Genomic DNA, 27,944 nt, shown 5'->3' on the forward strand with positions numbered 1-27,944 from the left:
GACAGCGTAAGAGATCAGTGAAACGCGTCGTCAGCAGAAGCCGAGGGATCTTGTACACACGAACACACATGGCTAGAGGCGGAGAACACGTGAGTAGCGCGCGCTTTGCGAGCGTCACTCCTCCATTCACTTTTCTCCATCTCCCTTATCTTAGTTTTCTATAAAACAGCAGTGAAAAAAGCAAAGAGGGTTTAAGGACACGCTCGATAAGGCAAGGAGTTACTGTAAATAATAAGCACTGGGGTTTAACGTCCAAAAACCAGCTTATGATTACGAGAGGCGCCGACGTGGATTGATTGATTGATATGTGGATTTTAACGTCCCCAAACCACCATATGACGATGAGAAACGCCGTAGTGGAGGGCTCCGGAAATTCCGACAACCTGGAGTTCTTTAACGTGCACCCAAATCTGAGTAAATGGGCCTACAGCATTTCCGCCTCCATCGAAAATGCAGCTGCCGAAGCCGGGGTTCGATCACGCGACCTGCGGGTCACCAGCCGAGTGCTTCAGCCACTAGACCAACCTGGAGGTTTGCAAATAATTATCGTAAATAATAACAATTGCTGGAGTTTTACGCTCTATCTCTACAATTATCTGTCGAAACCACGATGTGATTATCTGATGTGATTGTGCGAGGCTCCGGAAACTTTGATCACCTAGGGATCCTATAAACGAGCTCCTGAATCTATGACAATAGAGCGCGAGAACAGAACGACGACAACCTTACAAGAAGTTCTCGCGCTCTATCGTCATGTCATACCAACTAGCCCAGACTGCCACACTCCTAAATCTAAGCGCACGTGTCTCTTGCATTTTGCCTCCGTGAAAATGCGAACACCGCGGCAGGGATTCGTTCTCGCGACCTTCGTGACAGCAGTCAAGTACAATAATCACTTACACCCGTGCCACACGGGCAGAGGAAATGACATTTACATCTTAATGCCTTCAGATTGAATGTCATTCGCGCGGTGCGACACGGATGAACGAAATGGCATTCGCCCAAATGCCATTCGTCACCTAATGCCATCGGCAGAACTCAATCGACTGAGAAATGCGTATACTCTCGACGGCACAGCTGACAAAGTAATTATATAAAACGACATTTGATTCGACTGGAAGGAAGCTTCTCGCGTCTTTTCTTTACACTAATCACTTAAACAAGTGCTAAAAACTTATCATCAGCTGGTGGACGCTGTAAAATGAATGCGACAAGCGCCATTTTCTTTTTGCGCTGTGGATCTGACTGGCTTTGGCTTAAGTTGCTACATGGTCGGTTGAAACCAACGTTTTTAGATACTTTGGTTGCAACGTCGTGAAACAAAGTAAGGAACGAAATCTAACGACAGCGTAATGTGCTTATTCACGCATTTTTTTGTATTATCTGATGTGTATGAAGCTTGTAAACGCTTATTTGTTTTCTTTTTATTGCTACTCACCTAAGGCTCACGAAGAAGGTGCTGCAATCGACGTCATCAGGTCAAATGTGATTCGCTTCGACGTGTAGCAGTGCCACCGAAAAAAAAAATGTTATTCGAGAATTGAATGCGTTCGCTACCGAATGTCATTTTTTATGTCCGTGTGGCACAAGTATTACTCACCGCGGTGGGTACTTTTGTAAAATGGTAAAAACATGATGAAATGACAAATCCACTTTGTTGATACCAGCAAGGTTGCAAAACATGTAGATAACAAGCTTTCATTTCGTAACTCTAATTGCTGAGCTTGTTTTATGGGTCGTTAACTCAAGGTTTCTGTTACAAAGCGGAGATAACGACAACATGCTGCAGATCTTATAACGAGCTTTCCAATAAGTCCATCGGTTTCTTTCGTGGGCAATGTACTGGATTACGATCACATCGCAGGGAACTTAGAAATACGCTAACCGCCAATTTGCGTTACACCGGGAGTGCAAAAGGCTTATAAAGTTAAGCGATTATTCACAATACTCAGATAATACCTCAAGTGCCGACCGCAAAAAAAAAAAAGAAAGAAAGAAAGAAAGAAAGAAAGAAAGAAAGAAAGAAAGAAAGAAAGAAAGAAAGAAAGAAAGAAAGAAAGAAAGAAAGAAAGAGGAAGGTACAAACCTCGCGGGCGATAGCTGGCGCTCATAAACTAGTGCACATATATTTTGTTTCGTTTATATGACAGTATATTTTTGCGTATGCATATGGGAGGACCGGGTTAACACAGGACCTGGTTAACTGGCGGAACATGGGAGAGGCTTTTGTCCTGCAGTGGATGTAGGCTGCTGCTGCTGCTGCTGCTGATGATGATGATGATGATGATGATATTTTTGTGAAATTAACGCAATGTTTTCGCAGAAAGACGTCAGCAAGCTTAACAAAAACGTAGCAATGAACTGCGAGTACCCCAGGACGTGAATATCATTTTTTATATATGCTTGGAAAATAAAAACATATTACCGCAACCCGCAGTGATTCTCAGGCTGAGTGCTATACCTGATTGAATTGCAGTATACTATACAGAATACGTAGCAACACACAATCAGGTGAGCCATGTGCAACGTCCACTCCATGAATGGTCTGGAAATCAACATAAGTACAAACGTCTATCGTCGTAACGATGGTATATAGCGTAGTCGCATCTTCAGTGATGCCCCTTCGTTTTAATTGTGGCCAAGCATCGTATCTGTCCACGAGGTCGTACACAGCTGTGGTCTGGTTATTTAGGGTTTTCTTTTCTGTACGTTTTTTTTCTTTTTGTATGACGCGCACTTGCACGCGATGCAGCATGCCGTACACGTGAACCGAAATATGAAACTCGGAAGCGTGTGACACCGTACATGGCTCACGACGTCGTGCATTCACTGCTCGTTGTCATGGTCCGGGAAGTATCTGAGAGCGGGTAATTTTCGCAGTAAAGCATCCCTAAACATATAGTCTTCGACGTTAAGCAAGCGCAATGTTGAGTATACTCACCGGGTCATTGTGTTCGAATTAGAGGATATCTCTGGGGAAGTGTTTATGTGTATAAGAAGGAAAAGAAGAGAAAAGTGAGCCCCGCAACTGTCTGCATCACGGTGCGACACCTCAGCAGTAGCTCACAAGGGATGGGGGTGTAGAGGGATTAAAAGGATAGGAATAAAGGTGTAGAGAGAGAGAGAGAAAGAGAGATTGGCTAAGCCAGCAAGCGAGGACATATCGAGGGGATAGGAGAGATAGGAAAGATGGAAACACGGTCACAGGAGTCCGAGGACGGGGCACCACTTGCGAGAGCTCTTGTCAGCGTCAGGAGATGGCGTAGAGCTAGTCCAGTCGGTCAGAGCTACGCTGTCGTCGGAGGTCGGCGTTAGTAGATGACGTAGGGCGAGCCCAGTCGGCCAGAGCTACGCTGACGTCGGAGACCGCGAGGGCACAACCGGTCGGCACGGAATCCAGCGAGCGAGTCCCATATCTTTGACGCAGCCTTCTTTTCCATACGTAAACAACCATATCAAACTATACAACAGTAAACGTTGAAACGCAACATGAACACAGGTCATCACATCATGTAACGCGTTGAGCAAATTATGCAGGCTACACACTCAAACGGCTTCGTATGACAACCGACTCGCGTAATGACAGTTAGCTCTTCTGACACTTCCCTTTTTCTTATGATTCTTCTCTTTCTAATAAATCATTTAGATGCGAGAAAGCGCTTGTCCTCTCTTCATTTCTGTTTATTAGTGTACTTGAACGGACAGTTATACCATGCCTATCCAACTACAGCCTAACTTTCGATTTTGTCGTAACTCTTCTCGTCCACCACGCCGGGCTCGTTTCACGTCTTAGTCATACCAGTATACGCTTGGTTTTACACGACTAACTGTTATACAAAATTAATTTATAAATTTAGCTGGTCAATTCGTAGCTGGTCAATTCGTAGTTTAATGCTGGTCAATTCGTAGTTTTTTCATGTACACCTCGACAAGCGAGAACTTGCTCTGCGGTGTATACGCGGCCCCTATTTGCTACATCGCTTAATTTTTGCGCCCCCATATATTGCGTCCCGAAGAAAGCGAACCCGTAATTACCGCGTCGTTACCTACCCGGGCATGAGATGAATAACGCAATATAATATTAACTAACGATTATAACTGCTCCCACGCTCCCCGTAAACAGCAATTATAACTTCGCTGCTAGACGTTGTTGCAGCGGCACGGCTAGCACGCTATCTATATACTAACGGTAATTACATCGAGATGTGGTCACATCAATTGCATTAAGGGTCTTATGATATCGGTTTTCATTCTTTATATTGCGTTTTATTTTATTTTATTTAGTTTTTTATATATGTATGCATAGGTTAAAGCAGAGAGTTCGGAGTTGTTGCTCTTGTTTCAATAAAAGTTACAGTACTCGGACATCAGCAGTCACGCTATTCGCGTAGCCCAGGCAACGACCACGCATGCTTCTCTAGTGATTATTACGCACGCGCACTGGCATCCAGATTCTCCGCTCGCACCATTATCTCGGCATGGTATCTGCCACTATCGTTAGAGGCTCTGCAGTTGCGTGTTACGACACTGGTTGCAAGCGTTCTTCGATTTTTGATTTCGACGGCCGAAGAGGGCAAGGGTTATTGCTATCACCTATGCCTACGCTTCCACCCTCTTCACACACTAAACACCACACGCAACAGATGCGTCACTTTAGGGAGGAGCTTTGCGCGGACCCTCACCCTCTTGCATGCGTAATCGTGCGAAAGACAATTAAACTTTGGAGCCGGATATCTCGGAACACAGGCGTGCTAGAAAAAATCTTCCAACTGAAACTGTGTACAAACACCACTGCCTACATTTTTTCAATATAAACATGCCAACTTACCGCAGCCAGTAAAAAGTTAATTATTAAATTTTAGTTAATTGGGCTGCTGACAGCGATAATTATCATCTAACTTTCTGTCCCCCTGGCCGCTTAACTTATTTGCACAAGTGGTTCTCACGTGCCTTCGAGCGCCTAATTTTAAAAAAATCATAAAGCTTAATTTTGAACACCCGGTATATATATATATATATATATATATATATATATATATATATATATATATATATATATATATATATATATATATATATATATATATATATATATATATATATATATATATATATATACGCTAAAGATTTTGCAGCATGCAATTCTCTTCGCCGCCAAAATGATGAATTTCGGATGGAGGTGTACCGTATTTTCCCTGAAAGTGCTCCCGTCGTTCCGCTCACATGCCTTCAGTGTTATTGACAACGCCGGTTTAATGTAGTTGCCGAAATGCTCTCGTGTTTAATAACTATAACAGCCTTGTTTGCATGACGTTGGAACACTCGGTGAAATGCACGCTTCACTCGTCTCCATAAGAGAAGGACCCCGAGGTGCTTAGGAAAGTTTCGTCAACATGTCACGCATTCTGATATCGTAGGCCCATGAAATGACGTACAAAAGCTATCACAGTCTTATTGAAGCCTATAGATAACCGCTTACAGTCAGAAACAGTTGAGTCAAATATGCTTGATTCATCTTGAGCCATTTATAATGAAGTTCCACTCTATCGTGTGTGTTCCTCTCTTGAACAAGCTTATGAGAAAAAGCTAGGAGTGTGATGCAAGAAGCTAATGCTGTGACTATTAAATTATGTAGGCTATTCGTTAGTAACGATTTGACATGCCTTTCTTAAGGGAGCTTATGCTGCTGCTCCTACTGCTGCTGCTGCTACTGATGATGATTATAATGATGATTATGATGATGGTTATGATAATGATGATGATGTATTGCTCCTTTCTCTTAGTTTTGCATGCATGAGCAAATTATCAGTCGTGTGACCATCATTCAGGGTCGCTTGAGTGAATCGCCACATGGTCAATCAAGCTCACCAGAAGACTTCTATAGCATTTACACATGATGCTCGTCTTCCGATGATATGATTTTCCATGACTACATTGTTGCGTCCGCACGTGTAATCCCAGAATTTTTATTCTCGTTCTTTTCTAAGTGATCTTGATTCCGGCTAGTCCTTTTACTGACTTGCTTTGATGGTTGCGTTTAAAAAGTAAGAGGGCGTAAGGTATCGGGAATTATGTTGAACATAACCGCTTCTGTACAAGCACGCGACGCTACCATCATCTGGTTGTAAGTTTTACTCATGTGATGCAGGAAAAGAATTTTTAAAGCGATCCTTGAAGACCTTGCTGCACCCATTTTACAGTAAAGCTATCGGGTGTGATTGAATCGCGAATCCTATGTGATATGCTCGTATCTGATGTGAACATAAGGACGACTTCTCAGCCTTCTAATAAATTTATTCTCCCTATCTTTTCACGTTTCTGCGTCTAGCTATTTCAGTAATAGCGTAGTCTTTTATTAAAATAATATCTAATATGTCTCTCCCTTGATGTTGACGCCGTTGTACTTGAGCGTGAACCACGTATCTCCGTTTATGTCATGAGCCCACTTCTTACGCTTATTATTCTGGATAAGCTATAGGTTAACGTAATTCTATCTTTTTTTTTTCTTTCTGAACCCAAAGTCAATCAAGCTATTCCAGTCGCAACAACTTAACAGAAAGTATTAAGCGTCACACACCCAGATTTACGTTCGGTTTTGCGCTGCTTTTGCTTTTAATCCTTAAATGATGTAATATCTTCACGTATTTTCGTAAGGAATTTCTTTCTTTGAGCGATTAACATGTGCGTTTATCCTACACTGCTTCCTAGGATATTCGGTCATGTTCTTTTTATTTCAAATCTCTAAAGTAAACAACTCAGCGCAAATCATATGTGCTCCCGAACGGTATTTCTTTGACTGCATATATGCCTGACGCGTTGTAAGTTGTCCTTATTTTAGGTTTTCCTTAGTAAGTTGGCCTTAGTTTGTAAGACTGTCTTACATGTGTCCACTGCATTCAACCACAGAATGCAAATCTACATTTATTTTCGCAGACCTCGAGAGACTGGTCAAGCAGGCGCTGCGTTTGCACTCTGACATCTGACTCGCGAGAAAGAACAATTTTACAAAGCCAGCCTGTCAAGACCGCGTGCCTTTTTTCCTCGAAGTAAAGAGCGAAAAGTGCGGATCAAAGGAAACTCTATATGCACCCGTCAGCCCCGCGTCGGTTTTTGTTCGATCAAGTGTTCGAAGGGATCAAAATAAAATGATAGCAATAATAAAACAAAACACGTACCCAGCGACATCATTTAAAACTTCAATGTTCCCGAAAAGTGTAGAGCAGGGCTGTCAAGAAACTATTGCTAGCTTCCCCACTGCAGAGCGTTTGATCATCGATTTCTCTCTTTCAGCTGCTTGTCAAAAAAGTCGGGAACGTCCTAAAGTCTGTTCTTTTTGCCCCCCCCCCCCCACTTTTTTTTTAAGTAAGCGAAGAGAAAAGGGGTGGGTGTAGTGAGTAGGCATGCTTGCACAAGACGCGGTGTTTGTACAAGACGTAGCCTGTCAAGTCTATCTAAAGGAACCAGCGGGGCACAAAATGTAGCCTCCTCCTGGAAAGCTTGGCTGACGGGCAACACAGCGCGACGTGGCAGCCCCCCCCCCCCCCCCCCCTTGTCAGCCTTCGAAACCGAAAGCTATATTACTCGCTCTCGTCTCCTGCAGTCCTCTTTTTCTTTATCTTTCTTGTTTCGCGAGACCCAATTTCCCCCACTTTCTCCCGACCAGCGCACTACCGATTATACTGCACTCGCTTCGAACAGACAGCTGTCGATTCATAATGAAGTCTCATCTTCCTCTTTCGATGCTGTTATTTCCTTCTTTTTTCTGTAAGCTTGTCGAACGCGTGCAACCGCATATACGCCTCTGAACAAACTCACCCACGTGCGCTGCTCCTTCCTTCGTTCACCACTCATTCACTCACTCACTCACTCACTCGACCAAGCAACGCGCACGAGGCAAGGAGAGAGTGCTTATTGCGTTTCGCCCGATTCACGCTCAAAAGAGATGGGCACAAAGCAAAACGAGGAACACGGCTTTCGAGGTTGTCGAGAGATAGGTGCGGGGCGGTGACACTAAACCCATTGACCGGTGCGCGCGTGCCCTTGGCCGTTCCCGCCCACTTGTAGCTTGTTGTTCGCGCATGTACTTACTCTGTGCGCGCAACAGCGTTGGTTATGCAGGAACTAAACGAGACCTAGATAAAAGCCGCAATCAGCAGGAAACAAAGACAGTTTGCCATGCTTAGATAAGAATAGACAAGCACCGGCGAACTATATAAGAACAAGTGAACAAGGGCGTAAAGATAAGTTTGAATGAAAGCCAGTGGAACTGTGTTCGGTTCTTGCACTTTCGACTTGCCTATTTACATAGCGTAATAACTGATCAACAATATTCGTTTATTAGTATCTCAAGAGTCTCGAGGGACATTACGTGAGCGAAAAAGCCTATTCTTCGATCGTAAGCATCGCACCTAAGTGGCTCTTGACGCGGTGGAATTCCGAAAAGGCGCGGCGATACACTGAAGAAGCATGTTGTTTTCATTGTGTCTAGTCCGTATACTTCGAGACAAGCCTTTGAATGCTGTAGGCGTGCATGCAAGGCCTCTGTATTATATCCTCTTCATGCATTATACACGATTGTTTTTGCTTTGCTAATGCGCGACAGCCATGATTAGCTGTATGCGCTAGCATAACTGTGGCGTCATTATCTGGGTATCTCGGCAGCAAGCACGAGGAACAATTACTAAGAAAGGTCTCCTTGTGGGCTGCTTTCATGGGGTTAGCGCAACTAATGACGTCTGAAAGAAGGCGACAACAAGAATCAACAGAAGACATTTAGTATTTAGTGTGAATGACAGGCACTTTGCTTAATTTGATTCTTATGGCCACCATCAAATGGCCGTTGTGTCGTTAAACTGCATATATCATCATCTCATGGGTACTGAACATAAACCTTGCCTTTGCTTGACGGTCTTAATTGAAGGATTTGTTATTATACAGACGTCTGTATATTAAGAACTGGGGGTGGCAGTGCATCATCTAACAGGCGCTTGATCTCGACGTCGAAAGTTCGAAACTATAGGGAACATTGTGTAACACCAAACCACCTTAGCTATCACTCCAGAAAGGCCGCTCCAGCTGGACACTTTTCCAGATTAATTTTCTATCTATCTATCTCTATATATATGTATATATATATATATATATATATATATATATATATATATATATATATATATATATATATATATATATATATATATATATATATATATATATATATATATATATCCCGCACACACACGCACGCATGCACTCCCTGTCCTTCCTCTTTCCTTCCTCCTCCTCCTCTACACCCAGAAGCGTCTTGAAACAGCACTCCGTACTTTTTGAACACTATACAAGCGCGCTTTAATTCGTGCATAGCACGACCCTGTCTTTCCTTGGCCGGATTATACCAGCTACGGCGTCCTCTCACATGAACTCATAACAGGCACCATGAATTTCAATCGAGTTAGTTGGTGCCGTGGCTTCCTGTTCAGAAAGACGGCAGTTGAACGGAAGAGCACATGCTCTAGAAAACGTTCCCAACTTCTTTATACCTTCCAAGCAATTTACCGCCGCGTCCTATGGTATACTATATATCCACCCCTTCGGAAAGGCGACCCGTTGCTCATCATCTATCTTAGACGGTGAAAAAGAAAAGGGGGGTAACGGTGAAAAGAGCGATACAAATACTTTCCGCTTGCAGCTGCACCATGCAAACGATAACGCCGCGCGGCTTATACGAAATCTGGCAAGTTCGCAAGGCAAGGTACAGCTCGTCCCACTACGCGAATAATTGTCGCACTTGAAATTCTATGCACCCCTACCGCCTTGCATATACAGAGGGGTTCCCAATCACACTCGCATCATTATGGCACCATCCGGACATCAGTTGGTTCACCGTAATATTGCATTTTTTTTTTTCAGATTACATCATTATTTCTTCGTATGCCGCATATCTCGCGTGGCATCGCACTTGCACGTCGCAATGCGGCATACTGCGGTACACTTGTTCCTACGATCTGTAGCTCGTATACTACATTGCGAAATAAGTGTGTCCAACGACTTTAACGCGCAGTGCTTGTTATTCAAGGCAGACACAGCGGTGTGCAAGGCTTTTCGTTGATCTCTGGAGTGCGCTGGCACAAAACACCATTCGTATGAAATCCCCGTGTCCGGGAAAGTGGAGTCTGAAATGTTGCAGCTACGTGAGAGCATTAAGGTGTCTTTAGCCGATTTCTGTAAACACGTTTGCATCCAGCCAAACGCCACAGCCCTTCAGCGCCTAAGTCTGCGTCCATATTTAGTATTCGGGAGAAGCAACTACCGCGAAACAGCAAAATCGAAATGGTGGCATGCTTTTGTTTCCCTATTTACAGAAAAGGCAACCCCCCATCCGGAAGTGAGTCCGCAAATCCTTCGTCTACTTTCTTTTGGCAGAATGGCTTCCCAACGCCATTCTGCCCAAAAATAGTAGACGTATCAGAGGCGGCACGCAGGCTAAACAGCTTATGACTTCTTCAGAAACATAGGGTGTTGATCTATCAGTCACTTTTCGGAGATATCAATTTTAGTTCACTCAGATGGGCTTTAGCTTTGGAGCGAAAAAAAAAACCATAATTAAAAAATGTGTGACTACGCGAGGAAAAACATTCGACCGGTAGTGCATGCTTGCCCTGCATGTTTACCCTTATCTATTTATAGCTGCGTTATTCTTAGCTTACTTTGAAGATGAAGCAACTTTCCCTCGACCTACAATACTAAAACATGAAAAAGAAAATCGACGAGCCATACGTTTGTAGGACAAATTCAAAAAAAAAATTATGCGATTTTTTTTTTCAAAAGGAAAGTTTACGCTATGCAAATTTTCCTCTCGTAACCCTTAAACCACCTTATGGTATTCATCAGAACCGATTTACAAGATCAAAACATACCTGTGGACAGCGTATTTTTTGTGCCTGCGGTAATACTTCTCGCCATGTCGCTGTCGATTAATCTCGTGGTAGGCCCGTTGGCTCAGATTTGGGTGCACGTTAAAGAGCCCCAGGTGGTCGAAATTCCCGGAGCCCTTCATTACGCCGTCTCTCTTAATCATATGGTGGTTTTTGGAAGTTAAACCCCACATATCAAACAAACCGAATAAACTCGTGAAATGGTCAGCAGCTTAAAGTGCTGAGAGGCCTTTTTCCAAAAAGAAGCATCACGTGGGAGGCTACACATGCGTTTATGAAATATAAAACGTCACAGACGTCGAGTGACTCAACAATGCGGCCCCCCCGAACAGAGCGACATCTTGGCGCGGAATTTCGTTTCGATTTTCGGGCGCTTACAGCAGGCAGGACGCGTCGCTACGTGATAAGGGAGTATCTTCTGTTTTCATGCCCGAATCTGTGTATGGCGCTCCATAAATGATAGTGTCCGCCGATCTGTGAAGCTTTACACCATGAGCACATCGCGCCCAGCGGTGTCGGCGTTATTTATCGAAGTAAAAGACACCGATTTCAATATTCTCCAAACAGCGCGGAGACGCCCCGGACGAAAGAGAAAAGGGGGACAAACCACAGTGTTGACTCGGAAGTGATGGTTTATTATTTTTTAAAAGCACGTGGAAAAAAAGACACGCTGTGACACCCCTCAAGCCAGAGAAGCCATTATTCCACGTGAATAGCATTTAGTTGCGAGCCAGCGTCGTGGTTTGTCCCCTTTATTTCTTCCGTCCGGGGCGTCTTCGTTGCGCTTTTCGAGAAATATTCAAGTGCGGCAACCAACTACCCCTTCTTTCAATCATTATTTAAGATACAGACGTAACGTCCCGCTCTTAGCGCTTCTTTTTTTTTCTTATTCGACGATACCTTCGGTATTACTTATTCCAATTATTTACTATTTTTTTTGTCATGAGTGGAACCTGGATTATTACTGATCTTCTTTCGCTACGCTACTTTCCCAAGCGCGTTTTTTTTTTTTGCTTGGTTGATCTTTTCGATCTGACGTAGAGGCCGGGCAGGCGGATGTGCTCAAGTGTTACTTTGCGTTCCATATACTATATATATATATATATATATATATATATATATATATATATATATATATATATATATATATATATATATATATATATATATATATATATATATATAGTGTTACCACATGTGTAATTTAGGTATGTGCACCTGTGTAGCGGGGAACATGGTGGTAGCAGAAGAAGAGGACGTTCGGTTCGTGGCAAGAGCTCGCTGCTTCGCGTTCACTGCGGTATACCGTCGAGTCGACCGTTACGTCTCGTAGGCGTAACAATATATTGAGGGGAGGGACATGGGTATAGTGTGCCGCCCCGCCACAGTGGTCTAGTGGCTAAGGTACTCAACTGCTGACCCGCAGGTCGCGGGTTCAAATCCCGGCTGTGGCAGCTGCATTTCCGATGGAGGCGGAAATGTTGTAGGCCCGTGTACTCAGATTTGGGTGCACGTTAAAGAACCCCAGGTGGTCAAAATTTCCGGAGCCCTCCACTACGGCGTCTCTCATAATCATATGGTGGTTTTGGGACGTTAAACCCCACAAATCAATCAAATCAATCAATCGGGTAGTGTGTGCCAACCCCAGACCACGCCACTGCCTACTTTCTGTCATTTTTTCTTCATTCCTTGCAATCTTTCATATTGGTGACTTTCACCTACATATCATCTTCAGTAAAGGTGAAGGTTGGGTGAGTTAGGGATAGATGATCATAACGTGTGAAACAGCTAACGGAGACAAGACCCACGTAGAGAGCAAAGATTCGACATGACCACCCCTGCAGGTTTAGAATCATTTCCAGCTTGCATGTTGCGATCCTAAAGTGCTTTATTCACCTACTAACACACCAGTGTAACTATACAACTTCTCGTAAGACACAGATTCACTGTTATCTATCTATCTATCTATCTATCTATCTATCTATCTATCTATCTATCTATATATCTATCTATCTATCTATCTATCTATCTATCTATCTGCCTGCCTGTCTGTGTCTGTCTGTCTGTCTGTCTGTCATGATCATAACAAGTGGAAGCCCAGCTTATACACATGGCATTGTGGAGCTTCCATTCATTTAAAAAAATGCCTTCAGCCATGATTTAAATCACCTCCTTCAACCTTTAACCCATGAGAATTGACTTCTTGTTATTCTAGCCAATTCGGCCCGCTTGCCATGGTTCTCAGTTGAATATATTCCATAAGCTCGCTGGTTTCCCCAGCATTATCATACACATTGGGTGCAGGAAGTAGAGAGCTAGGCGAGATGGAAACTGGAATCGTATCGCTGCGTCCGCAGAACCAGACCAAAATGAAGACGAGGCCGATAGCACTAAACCAACCCACATCCGGAAGGCTGCATTATACAACCGACACTAGACCCTTTTTCTGCCTCTTTCTTTACTCCTTTAAACCAAAGTTTGTGTATCGATAAAAAATTTTGAAAAGTTTTTCAACGTGGACAGAAAAAAATATTTGGGAAGTAAATAATTAACCTATTATGAGCTATTAAATTACATTCATAGCTCATATACTCCCTCTTTTTATTATATGGTATAACATCTGTTATGTGGTATAACTCATCTCATAGTCAGTTTCCAATACAAAAGCATGGTATACTGTTTGAAATATTTCATGAAATAGTGCCAAAGGAATAAGAAAGAAAGAAAGAAAGAAAGAAAGAAAGAAAGAAAGAAAGAAAGAAAGAAAGAAAGAAAGAAAGAAAGAAAGAAAGAAAGAAAGAAAGAAAGAAACGTGTTATCAATGTTTCAAGATATTCCAGATTTGTTAAAAAACAACACCCTTTACGACCACCCCACACGTTACACGTTCCAAATGCTATCTCAGACCTTGTTTTTATTTTTTCACTATCTGTCGGTGCAACACTCATGAGACGCCAATTCCCGTTCGGCAAAACTGGCTTCGATAAACGTTACGAAACGCTGCCAGGAATAACGTCTTACAAATGACATCATGCCCGAAAGGGCGTCTGTGGGCAGCGGTATCGCAGGAATCGAGCCCGCAAGGCTTTCCTTTTCTGAAACGAGCACGACTATATGTTTGACCGCCGCCAGGGGTATTACGTGCCCTATCACCGCTGATGTGCGACTGATCCTTTGCACACACTGGCCGGTGCTTATATATTCTTTCCGGCACAAGACAAGAGGAAAGTTCCTTTTACTCCGCCTATAGTGTCCTCTTGACAATACTGAAACTCCGCATAAGGAAAATGACTCTTAACTGTACACTTGGTCACGCTTTGCTGGCTCCTGCTTGTTCTCAAGGAGATCGCTCCCAAACTTGTACTTCCTGCATCCGCCGCTTTCCTGTAGAACATTCGAGCACGAGTCTTCTTGTCCAGCTTCCTCTTGTCTCTAAAGAGCGCAACAAAGGCCCTCTTAGTCGGCATAGTCTGATCCCGCACGGCTTCTCAACCACCCGGTCCTTGCTTCCTCCAGATGATCCGAGTTATGAAAGTATAAACAATAACACCGACGCAACAATCTCCCTTTTTTTTCTTTTACGCCCTTTCCACACTGCCAGATTTCCAGGTAAGAAATGAGAGGGAAGTAGAGAAGATAGCAACCACGAAGGACTTGAACAAGCAAGTTCTTCCCCATCTTTATTAAACTGCCCGTTTCTGTCCCTGCTTCTCGACTGTGCGGTCGAGCGAAAGTGGTGAGGAAACGCGTCCGGCGTCCTGTACTTTCTAATTTTCGAGACGTCACAGAACGAAAATGAGAAGACAAAAAAAAAATATATGGCGACTGTAGTTCACTTTGGGCGCGAAGTTTGGGCTCACCTCGTCTGCTTGTACGTGACGCGGTTATAAATAGGCACGTGCCCGCACCTTCCGCACGTACACAACTAAACTGCCCACGCTGTTTCAACGAGCATGGCAGATGCACGACCAGGAAGCTGACCTCCAGGGCCCGGCCAGGTCAGCAGGTCCCCGTTTTTCCGGAGGCGCATCGCCCGTTTCACGATCTGCTCCCACGTAGAAGATCCACCGCTCGGGGCGCTGTCATTCCGAAGCAAACACGCCTCCGCGACCTCTCCTGTCGTGCACAATCGGCTCTCAAGTGAAACCGAGCTCCCGGCGGCGTATCCGGGCCACTTTTGTCTGCGTGTATTGCCCGCTTCGAAAGCTACACGGTGTACGTTAAGCTTGGTCCGAGAAGTAGCACGCTCCGTGCGCGTGTGTAGTGTATGACACCCGAGGACCTGTCTACTTAAAGTTGGCCCGTGAGCGGTGATCAGAAGCCGAGAGTGTTCTCTACTACGACTTTTCATCGTTGCGATATCAGTCGCTGAGTATTCTGTTCATCTTACCGGTGCGCGTGCTCCGAGCTTTAGGGGCGAAGCTCCTTAAGGCGTGAGTCTGTACATCCTCCGACGTATGTAGTATAGTAGTAGTAGCGGGTAGCCACCGGTGGCACGTACCCGTGCTAAAGCGGGTATGTGCCACCGGGGATGCGAGATGGCGGTACTTGGAGTGTGCACTAGATGGACACACGCACGGACGGACAGCCAGACTAGCAGACGGATGAACGGATCGACGCGCGGACGTACGGACAGATATGGACGTACGAACGGAGGGACAGACGAATGAACGGACTCATGGACAGACGCATGGACAGATGGCCGGACGCATGGATGGACGTGCGGATGGTCGCTCGGATTGACGGAAGCACGGACGGGCTGACGGATGCTTCACCCCACTCATCATCATTCACTCCGTGGATATGCTATGATTTTTTTATTAAAAGCAAAGCAGCGAAACTTCTGGTTGAGCCAGAACGCCCACGCATGACGTCACTGGTAGAGGAACACGCCACTGACGATTCAGGTTTTGGCAGTATTGATTTTGGCAAAAAATAACAGCATATACATAGAGTGAATTATGAGTGAACCAAAATGCCCATTCATCCATCTGTCTGTCTGTCTGTCTGTCTGTCTGTCTGTCTGTCTGTCTGTCTGTCTGTCTGTCTGTCTGTCTGTCTGTCTGTCTGTCTGTCTGTCTGTCTGTCTGTCTGTCTGTCTGTCCATCCGTTCGTCCAGCCCCCACTTCTATCAACTATAAGAATATCCTACCGCCATCTAGTTATCTTAATTGCATATTTAATTATAGACACACAGCACCGTCTAGTGAGCAATTCATAAACTAGAGCTGGCTACATACTATGGACGGAGGAAGGAACAACCCACACCTTAAGGAGTTTTGCCCCTAATAACGACATCAAAAACCGCGAAGTGGTATGGCGTAGGTTACTGCCCTCCCCCCTTGTTACATGGGTCAACCACTGACACTTGTTACTGACAAGCGTTAAATGTCGCACTGCTATTGCCTTCTTTTTAATTTTCAGTGCTATTTGTCAACCCACTTTCAATGCGATCCTTTTATATATTCTACAATCAATTCCGGAAAAGATATAACACGTATAAAACCGCAAGTATGTCATACGGTCCACGCTAAACTGCATTCTTTTTAAAGAGTAGTTAAACTTATATAGACAACTTATATCAATTATCCTAAGAGGTGAGCAATGAGTAGCGATGATTAGCCACTGTCACTGCGAATTTCGATCAATATATGTTTTGCCGATAATAAACGCATTAGTATCTGTATGTTACAGACATTTTTACTCACGTGACTCCACTGCCGTCCATGCTGCACCTCAGTCTACATATTAGGATTATACGACATCTTGATCTCCATGCTGCATGGTAACGTCTCGAGCGATGTCTTGCACCCACTTTTCTGCTCGTTTTGTTTTCCGGCACTACATAACTCTGCCGAAAAGTCATCTCTCTTACTTGATTTACTTGAATCACGGTGCAAGAATACTTTAAATGAGTGAACGCCGCGAAGCGAGCGCTTGGCGGGGAGGGACCGATTATGTTCATGCCGATAGATGGCTCGCCAGACTGAGGACCGTGGCGGGCTGCTGGTAAATTGCGCAAAGCACACCCTGCACGTGGGCGACGGTTTCCAAATCTGAGAAAACCGGCTTATCGCGCGATAACAACCACGCGATACGCATAAAGTGACGCCGCGAGAGAGGGGGTGATAAAGGAGGAGGTCGACAGTGCGGCGAGGGTATTGTGGCGACGATAAATGGTGGTGGTAGTGGTTAATTGATTGATTTGTGGGGTTTAACGTCCCAAGGTGGTAGTGGTTAGAAGATGAGAAAAGGCCCCTAATTTCTGCAACCTGGTCGGGAGCACGGCGCAGTGCCTAATAAATGAGCGCCGCTACTTTACTATGTACGGGGCTTTCCTGCACCGCGAGGGAGGAGGGGGGCATGGGCAAAGTTTTTAGCGCCCTCTCTCGGGCTCCTTGCGAAGCAGAACATTATCGGGCTCCGGATAGTCCCGGCGTTCGCTTACCGAAAGTATTCTTGCACTATGACTTGAAAAAAGCCAGCAAAAGCCTGAGGCACGAGAAAGAGGCTGACGCAAACATCACTGGAACTAAGAACTGTGACGTTATTGAAAAGAAGCATTCATCCAAGAAACCTCACAACGCATGCGCAGCGCGTCAATATCACCTACAACGTCATCTGGCGAAATATAAAGTGCACAATCATATTTCTTGTCATTGTTCCAACACAATCAATTACTTTTCAGTGAGGCAAATTGACGTGCTTATACATTTATATCCGCTTTTCCGATTGTATTATATCTTGACTATTTCACGTTCTTCTTTTCTCTTTCATCTTTCTAGTTAAGTGAGACTGCCGAAAAGTGGGTGGCAACCACATTCACGACAGGGACGTGCGAGATTAGCTCCGTCGTCGAAGCTCGAAGAAGCGTATAGTGCTCACGCAGCATAGTACCAATACAACGGCCAGTTTGGCCGATGTATACGTTATCACAGGTCAACAGATTATTGTACGCTACACGTGTGGCACATTTTACGTGTGCCCCGCGTGCGTTTGCTGCGTTCTTCGAGTATCCCGAACCGACTGGCCCAGATTCAAACTCTTCTCATCTCTGCTATAATACACGCTTGGTCCCCACTTCGCGAGACAGCGTGTGTAGAATCCGTGGAAGCGAACAAGAAACGGCGCTTTCCATTTCCTCTTATGTGGCGTGATCCGCCATTCGCGATCCCGTCCGATAGTGCATTGTTTCGGCCGAACGCCGTGGAAATTACGAGCCGACACGCATGCCTTCCGTGTAACGGTTCGAGAGCACGGCAGCGACACCTGGCCATTTCCCGGCGCTCGCCTGTAACCCCTCTTGTCAGTGACGTGATTATACCTAGTACCGCGTGCAATACAGATACAATCTGTAGTTGGTGGGGTCTCTTCTCCTATATGGCTTCGCCGAACTTTGTTACTCCTTTTTTTTATTTCTGACGAAGCATGGCGCTCCTCGCGGTAGCCACCCCAGCGAGGGGTATCTATAACAATACATCGACCCAATCAACGCCACTGCCCAAGAGGCGGGGTACAGTTATATATAGAAGCCAATTTGAGGTCGCACTCCGGGCGTAGCTGGGCCTGACCTTCGCCCTCTTTCAAACCACACTCCCCCTCTCCCTCTTTCTACAGCCCACCAACCTACTCGCCCCACAATGAGTCGGGCGTACGACGTGGCCCCCACGTCACGGCGATCACCTTACCAGTGGCCGAGAGTTCGAAAAGAGAAAAGAGAAATACCTTCACAGTGGGTCAGCGGTGGCTCCCGTAGTCGACCCAGTGGACGTGACTTTCCTTCTGGTTTGAAGCCAATCGTGGCCGAACCCATGCCTGCATGGCAGAGCGCCTTCGTCATTAGGGCTAATGAGTTGCGATAGCCATGCAGGCCTCGCTGTTTCTTTTTTTCCTATAGTGCACCCTTCTTTTCCTGCCTACATTGTGAACAATGTAAATCGAAGCAATGATCCGGGATTGTTTCAAGTAACGCAAGAACGTCGAACGGATGCACTGGTCGTTAATAATTACGGGCGCAGATGTACTGCCGAGGCTGGGAAATACGGAGGCCCCACCACTTTTGAAGAGCATGGAGTAGTATAAAGTACACAAGAGGTCATTGCAGAGGCAGAAAACATTCATGATGTGGCGGGTCGAGAACAAAATAATAGAAAACTGATATGATAAACCAGAGCAAAACAATCCTGGGGTGCAACAGAAAGCGTGCCCCGCCGCGGTGGTTTAACGGCTAAGGTACTCGGCTGCTGACCCGCAGGTAGCGGGATCGAATCCCGGCTGCGGCGGCTGCATTTCCGATGGAGGCGGAAATGTTGTAGCCCCGTGTGCTCAGATTTGGGTGCACGTTAAAGAACCACAGGTGGTCGAAATTTCCGGAACCCTCCACTATGGCGTCTCTCACAATTTGGAACGGTTTTGGAACGTTAAACCCCACAAATCAATCAGTCAACAAAAAGCGTGCATTGTGTTCTATAGTTCATCAGGGGCAAATCCAGTAACTCATTTTAAGGGAGGAGGTCACTTGACAGGAAAGGGGGGAGAGGGGTTTAACGTTTTACTAGCACGAAAACCCCGTCGTAGCATAAACACTGTCAATGTGTGCTCACAGTGGTCCCACTCAATCGTTCTAACTGGTGATCGAGGTGTATGACAAGCACAAAAGAGGGGGGGGGGGGGGGCATAAGTAATTTTAACAAATTATGGGTGCTGACACAGGCTTATGGGGGGGGGGGGGGGGAGCGATTGCCTTCATCCCCACTGGATGCGCCACTACAGTTTACGCACGATAAACAATGATGTCATGGTACACAGTGCGAGTCCATGACGCACTTCTCAAGTCCGCTTTGCTTTGTGCACCACTTTAAAGTAAAGTACTTCAAAACATGAACGTTCCGCCTCCTTTCTTCCTCTAAGATGATTAAAAGTGCACAGTCGCTGTACACGTACTGTCCCATAAATCATGATTCATCACTTAGCTGCCGGTCTAGTTGACAGATAGCTTGAAATGGTGACAAGCACGAAATAACACAAGCGCTACGAAGGATACGGGCTAAATAGAGCAAGGCAACACAAGCACCGGCTGTCAACTGTAAGGGCGAACCTCGGGCGTTAACAACTAACAAAGCGTCTCTGCTCCCGATCAGGATGCATACGTGTATAGCGCCACCTGTCATACCGGCACTCGCGTGATTCCACGTGAGAGACAAATGTTTTAGCATTTAATTTGATGAAAGCGAATCAAAAGCTGACTCACGCACGCTCTCTGCATTACTATCGATATGGCAGGCCTCCGCCATTAGACGCGCTTCTTCATTCTTGAACCACCATGCTTGGTTGCTAACCTGCAAGCCGAAGGTGCAGTGCTGGTCGCGGTGGTCACGCATTTTGGCGGAAGAGAAAAACCATATTTGTGCGCGTTGGCACGCCGCAGAGAACGCCAGATGGTCGGAATCGACGGCCTCCGCTACGGCACGCGTCTGATGATTGATTGATATGTGGAGCGCGTCCCAAAACCACCATATTATAATGCATGAGAGACGCCGTAATGGAGGGCTCCGCAAATTTCGACCACCTGTGGTTCTTTAACGTGCGCCCGAATCTGAGCACACGGGCCTACAACATTCCCACCTCCATCGGAAATGCAGCCGCCGCAGCCGGGATTCGATCCCGCGACCTGTGGGTCAGCAGCCGAGTAGCTAAGCCACTAGACCACCACGGCGGGGCAGCACGCCTCTGGTCACACCAAAGTGTTGGCACGTAAGAACACCAGATATTATAATTTTTATTATTAATTTCATTTTGGTATATCCTAAATGGGCGCCAGAAGGGACATGAGGTGAGCAGGCATGCAATACAATTCGATGCGCAATACACTGTATGCATACGTGCATTCAACAATTGCCGCAGAGTCAAGAAAAACTCTAAATTACCAAACCATGCCATTGTTACAAAAAAATAACGATAAAAAGTAAGAGATAAGTAAACACAAACTGGAAAAAAGGTTCATAACATAACAGCTAGTAATTCATAGAAATATAGTAACACGGTCAGTATATAATTTAATTCCGTCGTTATACTGTGATATAATAAAGACTCAAGCGCATGACAGTGCCATAAAAATGCAAACGTAATCGGATTAAAAAGCAGTCATGCACAAGATTAGCACGAAGATGCCAAACGGAAACTAAGCACAGTGTGTAGAAAAATGTAGAATAACAATCAAGCTGTCCGATCGTTGTTTTGTTTTATTTCGTGTATATGTTCGCACGCTTACCAATGTAATGATGAAATGCAATGATGAACGGCAACCAATCAGCTTATCATTCTGTCATTCTCATAATGTATACTTCTCTGGCAGCACTGTATTTATATGCATCCCCAAGCTGACAGCCGAGACGTTCTTCGCAGCGCCGTGTTGGCGTGGCACTGGGGGCGTTCTTGTGGCTGGCGTTGCTGAGCGGCACCTGCAGCGGCTACCCGGGCCCCTCGTCGTGGCAGGTGTTGGCACCCGGTGCGGTGCCGGCGGCGGAGCACAAGATGGCCAAGGCGTTCGTCGTGCACCTGCCCATCCACACGACGCAGCTGGAGCCCGTCGAAGAGCAGCGGCAGCCCGCCACCGTCACCACGTCCACGGGTGGCCCCGTCTACAGCACTGGCGGCTTCGAGACGCACGGAAAGAACCAGGGTTCGTTGAAGAAGCGCTTGCGCCGTCGCAGGAGAAGGAGGAAGTACCACCGAACGGGCACGGCCGCCACGAGCCTAGGGCCTGACGCCGCGCCCGCGAAGCGCGGTCTTCGAGTGCGAAAGACGAGGCCAACAGTTTGACCTTAGCGCACCAGTATACCTTACAGTGCACGATGGTAACCTGCGGTAATACATAGGCCTCCTTGGTAATATACTACAGTTGCGCTCCATAATACAAACAACGGTGGCGGCTTACAGAAGCAAGATTGCGGCGTGAAAATCGTTTGTTGGTTTATTATGACGTGCACCTATAGTGAAGCTCTTGTTTCTTTTCCGAGCAGTTCCGGTCGAGCACTTACTTCCGGTTTCTGGAACAATCTAAAAACTCGTCTACAAAATAGAATTTGATGTGTCTGGTTGAAGTCAAGCGTCACGCATGCATGCAATGTCGGAGCTTAAACTTTGCTTAAGACAAGGGACAGTCGATTGCCAAGATAATTTACAGAAATGAACCGACTTCATTGAAATATTGCGAGCTACTGGGATTTTTCGTGGCACCTGGTGGAAGCGATCTCAACCACGCACTTCTTTCTACGTGGCCCCTGTGATCCACCTCGGTAGCACGCTAAGCACAAAGTTTAAGCAAGGAAACCACTGCAGGGCCGATGCGTCATGGACATTGCCATATACCATGCCATGACGGGTTGGGGATGCCCCAGAATTATTTTTCTGAACGCATTTCGCAAGCTTTGGTCGTTCACGCGTCATTGCAACAGCCGTCTTGTAGAGTTATCGGAAAATCTGGCTAAAATATAATAAGGAACGACGCTCGTTTCTTATGTGGCCAGTATTCGCGGGTACACTGATAATAAGAACTAGTATGAGAACAATTCCGAGGGAATTATGAGGGATGTTTTTTGTAGTATCTTCTAAACTTGAAGTAAAGTGTACACGAAATATAACTCTCCACCGGCAGACACCAGACAGACTGCAGCCTTCGAGGCGTTCACACCAGCGGGGCTTTTGCAGTGTGCGGCAAATAACGGCACGTTCTATCGTGTACGCGAATGACGTTTGTCGGAGAGTCATGGCCGTTTGCATCGTCGACAGCTGGTCCGAGATGTAGTAGAGCTTGAGAGAGTCTTTCCTCGAGAAGCGTTAAGCGCGATTCCCAACGACCATAACAGTGCCGAAAAGAAGATTCAATGTCGAAATCGCGAGAGAACAGCATTCGAAGTGTTAAACTGCTGCGTCTGGCCAAATATGGATAACGTCACAGTACAAAAACAAAGCATCATTCCCATATCTTGGGCCGACGCGTTGCTCCATATGTAACAGCGGAGAACGACCGCTTATAAAAGCACTATCAAATGGCATGATATTCCATACACGTCACCTTCCGAAAACCCTAAACTTCTTACTTAAAAAAATCTGGCCCTATTGTAGCAAAAAAAAGGTGGCAAACTGTTCTGGACGTTCCGCAAACCAAAAGTTGGAATAGCAAGTCTCAATGCTAAATATACAACCCAGGACAAAACAAATCGTATTTATCCTTCGAGTGATATAAGACGGAGAAATATCGGCGCATGCGTCGTGCGTGATGACAGAAGCTTTTTTTTTTTTCGAAAGCTTCATCATAGAGATGTAGCGCACGTAAATGTCTTTGGCTTATTTTTTTAATTTATTGTGGAAATTGGACACTTTCTAGAGAAGAGGCCAGTGACTTGGTCACTTTCAAGGCATGATCAGTACCACCTCCCTACCCTCTCTCTTCCCCTCCATGAGCCTTCCGTCCCGACAACTCCGTGAAAAGCAACGTATCTATTTCATCAAACTTACTGTTTCTGTGGTCGCGTTATGAACATTTTCACAAAATTTAATGACTGCATCCAAAAATGATAGACGCCTATTCAGGCGCGTTTTTTGTTTAATATATACCACCCGTAAGCGTGTTTTAGGGCCCCATATGCATATATGCATACACATTAATGCATTAAAATCAACAAGGGTTGCATTTCCGTGTTATGAAGCAAAGAAAGTGTAAGTTTAGGGGCTCGCTTTTTTTAGACACATTAATAATGAAAACAGAGTTATTTCTCAATTATATTTGTCATGTTGCATGATACGCAGACGCATGCGCTCACGGAACCTGTTGTTCAATAATTACAGCAGCCCCTTTACGTCTTAACGAATATTGTTTGTTGTACAATTTCTGTCTTTCTTCAATATTTCTTGGTCAAATAAAGCAATAGGCAGCGTTGACACATAAATATTTCGCCAAAACCATTTGTCAGTTTATTGTTTCACTCGGAAGTCAACTCGGTTCAAAGATTGTTGTGACCTTGCAGCAGACGTCAAAAGATGACGTGTAAGCGCTAACTGGTCCTTTAAACCTCCTTTTTCATGCATGCATAATCAGCATTTTTTTTTACGTCTTAATAGTTTTTTATCTTTTTTATGAACACACCGAGAGGGTAGAAACAACCATGTTGTTGCATCTGTAATCTACATATCGCCACATTCTACTGCAAGTCAGCGTCGCGGGGCTGCTATGAGAGTGACATACGTAACAGAATATGGCAAATCATAACAGTAAAAAGCATCAGTGTAGTAAAGCTGACCTACTATCACTTGTTTCGTATTCTACTGTTACATGACGTTTTCGAAGTGCCAGTGACTTAGAATTCATTTAAGCGTTCAATATAAAGCTAATCTCTGAAACAGTTGACCGAGAGCTAATTTCTCGCAACAGGCGAAACAACAGAAGCGAACTCGAAACGGGGTAAAACACGGTGATACGGTATACTTTAGGTTTTCGATTTTGCGGATGTAAATCATAGCAGTTAGTAGCACCCAAAGCATGTCATCGCGGGTGCAAGTCGGATGTCGGACATTTCAAATAATAAACTTTTTTTCTTTCTCCTTCCGGTTGTGTCAAAGCAATGAGAAAAGTTGTCGAAGTCTCCGAGATTCAATTTTCATTTGCTTTACAATTAACCATGGTCATTCGCACTAAATGAACGATAGCCCAAATATCTCCAACCGTATGCTTTGATAGCAGTCACTTGTATGAAAATATCAGGCTGATATCGCACGCACCTTTTCGTTCTTGCTTACTCTCTGGCTTAGAAAACTTGGTCTTTCAGTAAGATTTACTCTTCTGTTCGCCACGTACGAATGACTTACCAGTCTGGTCGAAATTAACGCTCTGCTTTAGCTTAGCTTGGCTGGGGTTCACAAAGCAAGGGCAACACAGCCTTGTGTGAACTGTGTGTATGGTAAAAGTCTGCCCTGGCGCCAAAGTTCAAGGACAGTAAAATAAACAGGCCAGACTTCGCATCTATGAAGGGCGCAGGTCATGGCACGGTACATTTTACACCACGTTTCGTGTGCGTAAACTTAATGCTCGGGTATAAGTTGTTGCCCCTCAGGACCAAAGAGTCGCGTGCTGGTGGCCTGCTGTCCAAAGGACAAGTGACAGTGGCCTACCGGTGAGTTGCTGAAAGCGACCATCGAATTGTGTTAAGAGAAAATTAAGAGCTCGATTAAGGGGTGAGTGGTGAACGTGTTAAAACCATTAGATTATAATCAGTTGGAAAGGAGGGCTAACCGGACTGCAACCGGTTAGCTAACTTACACGGGTTAGGGGATAGGTGAAGAAGGGAATAGACACAGGAAGAAGGAAAGCAAGTGCAACTATTACGTTCGCAAGCACAGAAACGTCCACCACATCTATAGTCAGAAGGTTACAAACTGCGAATTGCCAATTGTAGAGTACTGCTCGACTTCGGTTGTCTTATGAAGTATACCGCAAGATATACCGTCAATGAAGACACTTGTGAGGACCGGTTTCAAGGTATTCAGAAACTGCAGAGAGCCGTTTTAGATAAATGCTCGCACCCAACAATTAAGGGAATAGAAGAACAAGTGCAGGTCAGGCACGTAGCCAGAATCTTTTTTTTTTTTTTAGGTGGAGGGGGGCACTATTGAAGTCATTGAAAATTTTGTATTTTTATTATTTTTTGCTCGGTAAAACACCCCTTCCATCAAAATTTCGGGGGGGGGGGGGGTAAAGCAACATTTTGAGCTATGGGTCTGGTACAGGCAGAAACTCGCGGCTCCTCCTCAAATAATCAAAACAGTAGACGAAATATAGATGTCTGAAATGGTGAATCGTCCGGTTGCGGTGATATGCAAACTGAGGCGCAAGAGCGGCAGAGACGAGTGACACCGAATACAATTTAAACCGCGCAGTCTAAATTAAACAAGATGGCGTAACAGAGCACCAGTGCATGCGCAACTTCTATACTGCACTAAATTCATGGTCGTCAATAGATCTGTTAAAGATACATAAGGGCCACTCACCAGGCTTTCGCCAAGGTGAAATAATAGAGGCTGCAGAAAATATGTGTCAGGGTACGATTCGCATGTAGTCGAAAAGTTGTTAAAGCGAGACGTCCTATGTCACAAAAACGCCAGGAATGGGGACCAGTTGGATGAGAGACATAGATTAAACAAGAACTAGGACAGCGGCACTAGGGGACAGAGAACCTTTTTATGTGTAAGTGAAATTGTCACGCAAGCAATAAAGTAGCTCTCAACATGAATTCCTGCATACTTTTTATAATTATGATTTGCTTGCTGTGTTTCTCTCGGTGATTTCATCTTTGCATTCGTTTTCTACAAATGCAATCTGCTAAATGAAGCTGCTATATGCAACTAAAGAAAACTTACCAGCCCACTGATTTGAATTTACCTCCTTTTAATTGCACTTTGCAGTTAGTCGAGAGCCGCTACAGACGTCCGAAGCAGAAGACCTGAAGAAGTTGGTGATACTGGTACGGATTCCCCAGGAGCAGCCGGCCGCACTTCCGCAACCTCCGCCGCCGCACACCGAAGTGAAACGGCGACCCGAGCAGGACAAGGCAGCCTACGACATCCAAGTGGACCAGAAGTTGCCCATCATCCTGATAGCGCTTGATAAGCCACTCGCCTCCCATGCCAAGTTGCAGTCCGTGTCCGCCTGGAAGGAACCGTTGCCTAGGCCGGCTTCTTCCAAGGAAGACCGAAGCAGCGGCAACAGCAAGGAGTGGATACCCATCATTCACCCCAAGAGACAGCGGCAGCTCAGCACGCAGCAACGCCAGTGGTCCCGCTGGAACAAGAACCTGGACCGAAGAACGCTGTGGGCCAAGGAACAGCGACAGTCTTCGTGGAAACCTGCCGCACCTTCGAGCGACGTGGCACCACCCGCCGCACCCGCCAAAGAGCAGCACAGCGATGGTGGCTCCAACGAAGCCAAGCTACTGCTACTGCTCGTTCACGAGAACAGCCCCAGCGCTGGAAACAGAGGCAAGACCTGGGAGCCGGTGGCAGCTCAGCAGAACGTGAACGAACCGACGTCCTCGCCTTGGCGGCCAAGAAACGGGCCTTCTCAAGAACACCAACATCACATCACGACTGACGGAATGCAGAAAAGTTGGCGTTCCGTGGGATCGTCGCACGGCTGGGCGCAATCGCAGCAGAGGAGCTGGCAGCAGCAGCAGCAGCAGCAGCAGCAGCAGCAGCAGCAGCAGCAGCAGCAGCAGCAACACCAACAACACCAGGAACAACAACACCACCAGGAGCAACAGCAGTCATATAGACCTCGTCCGGCAGTCTGGCATTCGGGAGTGCCGAATACCTCGTCCCGTGGTTCATCTAACAACTACTTCACGCAAAAAAGTACCCACTACGATCATTTCGGCCCCGCTCATCGATACTAACCATAAGCCTGGCTAGCGGCGTGCCAAGAAAGATTTGTTCCTATCGATTGCCGTACACAAATCTGTCGTTATCGTCGAGCAGGCACGTATATCATGCAGCTGATTACAGACCGTGCCGAATATCGCGATAAATGATAGACCAATCGCACCACACGGGTGCGCCCTTTCGAGCGCGCTATACGCTATTCGAACTGTCGAGCGCGGACGACTTGTGGGCGACGCTGTCCAGTCGTTGCAAGTTCCTTTGTACATACCGAGATCATCTAGCTATCTGGCGGTGCCGGATTCACCACACGTGGACCTGAACGTGTATACCAGCAGCTGCAAAATCCCATGGCGTGCGAGACACCTCTTGAGCTCGTGCAAGGATTTCCATGTCTTTTGTAAATGAATGCTTCAACTACATATATCCAGCATGTTGTCATTTGAATAAATACAGCGAGACCACAAAATATTCGTTCGCGTGAATTGTTATTGGCATGGGCTTCTACGTATGCCAGTGAAGCTGCTGCAGAGAAGTCGCCAGGTATTGTCCATTTGTTGCTAGTACTGCGCAGAAATACAT

General features: G+C 45.6%; 1 protein-coding gene and 1 long non-coding RNA gene across 2 annotated transcripts; one reads left to right on the top strand and one right to left on the bottom strand.

Annotated features, from left to right (window-relative positions):
* LOC142775990 (uncharacterized) lies at window positions 1–27,818 on the top strand. The gene is made up of 3 exons (XM_075878678.1): window positions 1–89; window positions 21,339–21,615; window positions 26,394–27,818. The coding sequence occupies exons 1-3, from the start codon at window positions 69–71 to the stop codon at window positions 27,377–27,379; spliced, it is 1,284 nt and encodes a 427-aa protein (XP_075734793.1). The 5' UTR covers window positions 1–68; the 3' UTR covers window positions 27,380–27,818.
* LOC142775994 (uncharacterized) lies at window positions 20,712–26,508 on the bottom strand. Its single transcript, XR_012887219.1, has 2 exons — window positions 26,371–26,508; window positions 20,712–21,795 (listed from the first exon to the last, which is right to left on the bottom strand). It is a non-coding gene; the product is annotated as an uncharacterized LOC142775994 (long non-coding RNA).
* Window positions 27,819–27,944: the final 126 nt, after the last annotated feature.

Source organism: Rhipicephalus microplus, chromosome 2 (assembly GCF_043290135.1).
Source record: "Rhipicephalus microplus isolate Deutch F79 chromosome 2, USDA_Rmic, whole genome shotgun sequence".
Classification (NCBI taxonomy): Eukaryota; Metazoa; Arthropoda; class Arachnida; order Ixodida; family Ixodidae; genus Rhipicephalus; species Rhipicephalus microplus.

What these genes read in the sequence shown, in the direction of transcription:
- LOC142775990 (XM_075878678.1), top strand. Translation starts at nt 69, where the DNA reads ATGGCTAGAGGCGGAGAACAC. An exon ending in TGGCTAGAGGCGGAGAACAC is followed by an intron (nt 90 to 21,338) that starts GTGAGTAGCGCG and finishes CGTTCTTCGCAG; the next exon opens with CGCCGTGTTGGCGTGGCACT. An exon ending in GACGCACGGAAAGAACCAGG is followed by an intron (nt 21,616 to 26,393) that starts GTTCGTTGAAGA and finishes TGCACTTTGCAG; the next exon opens with TTAGTCGAGAGCCGCTACAG.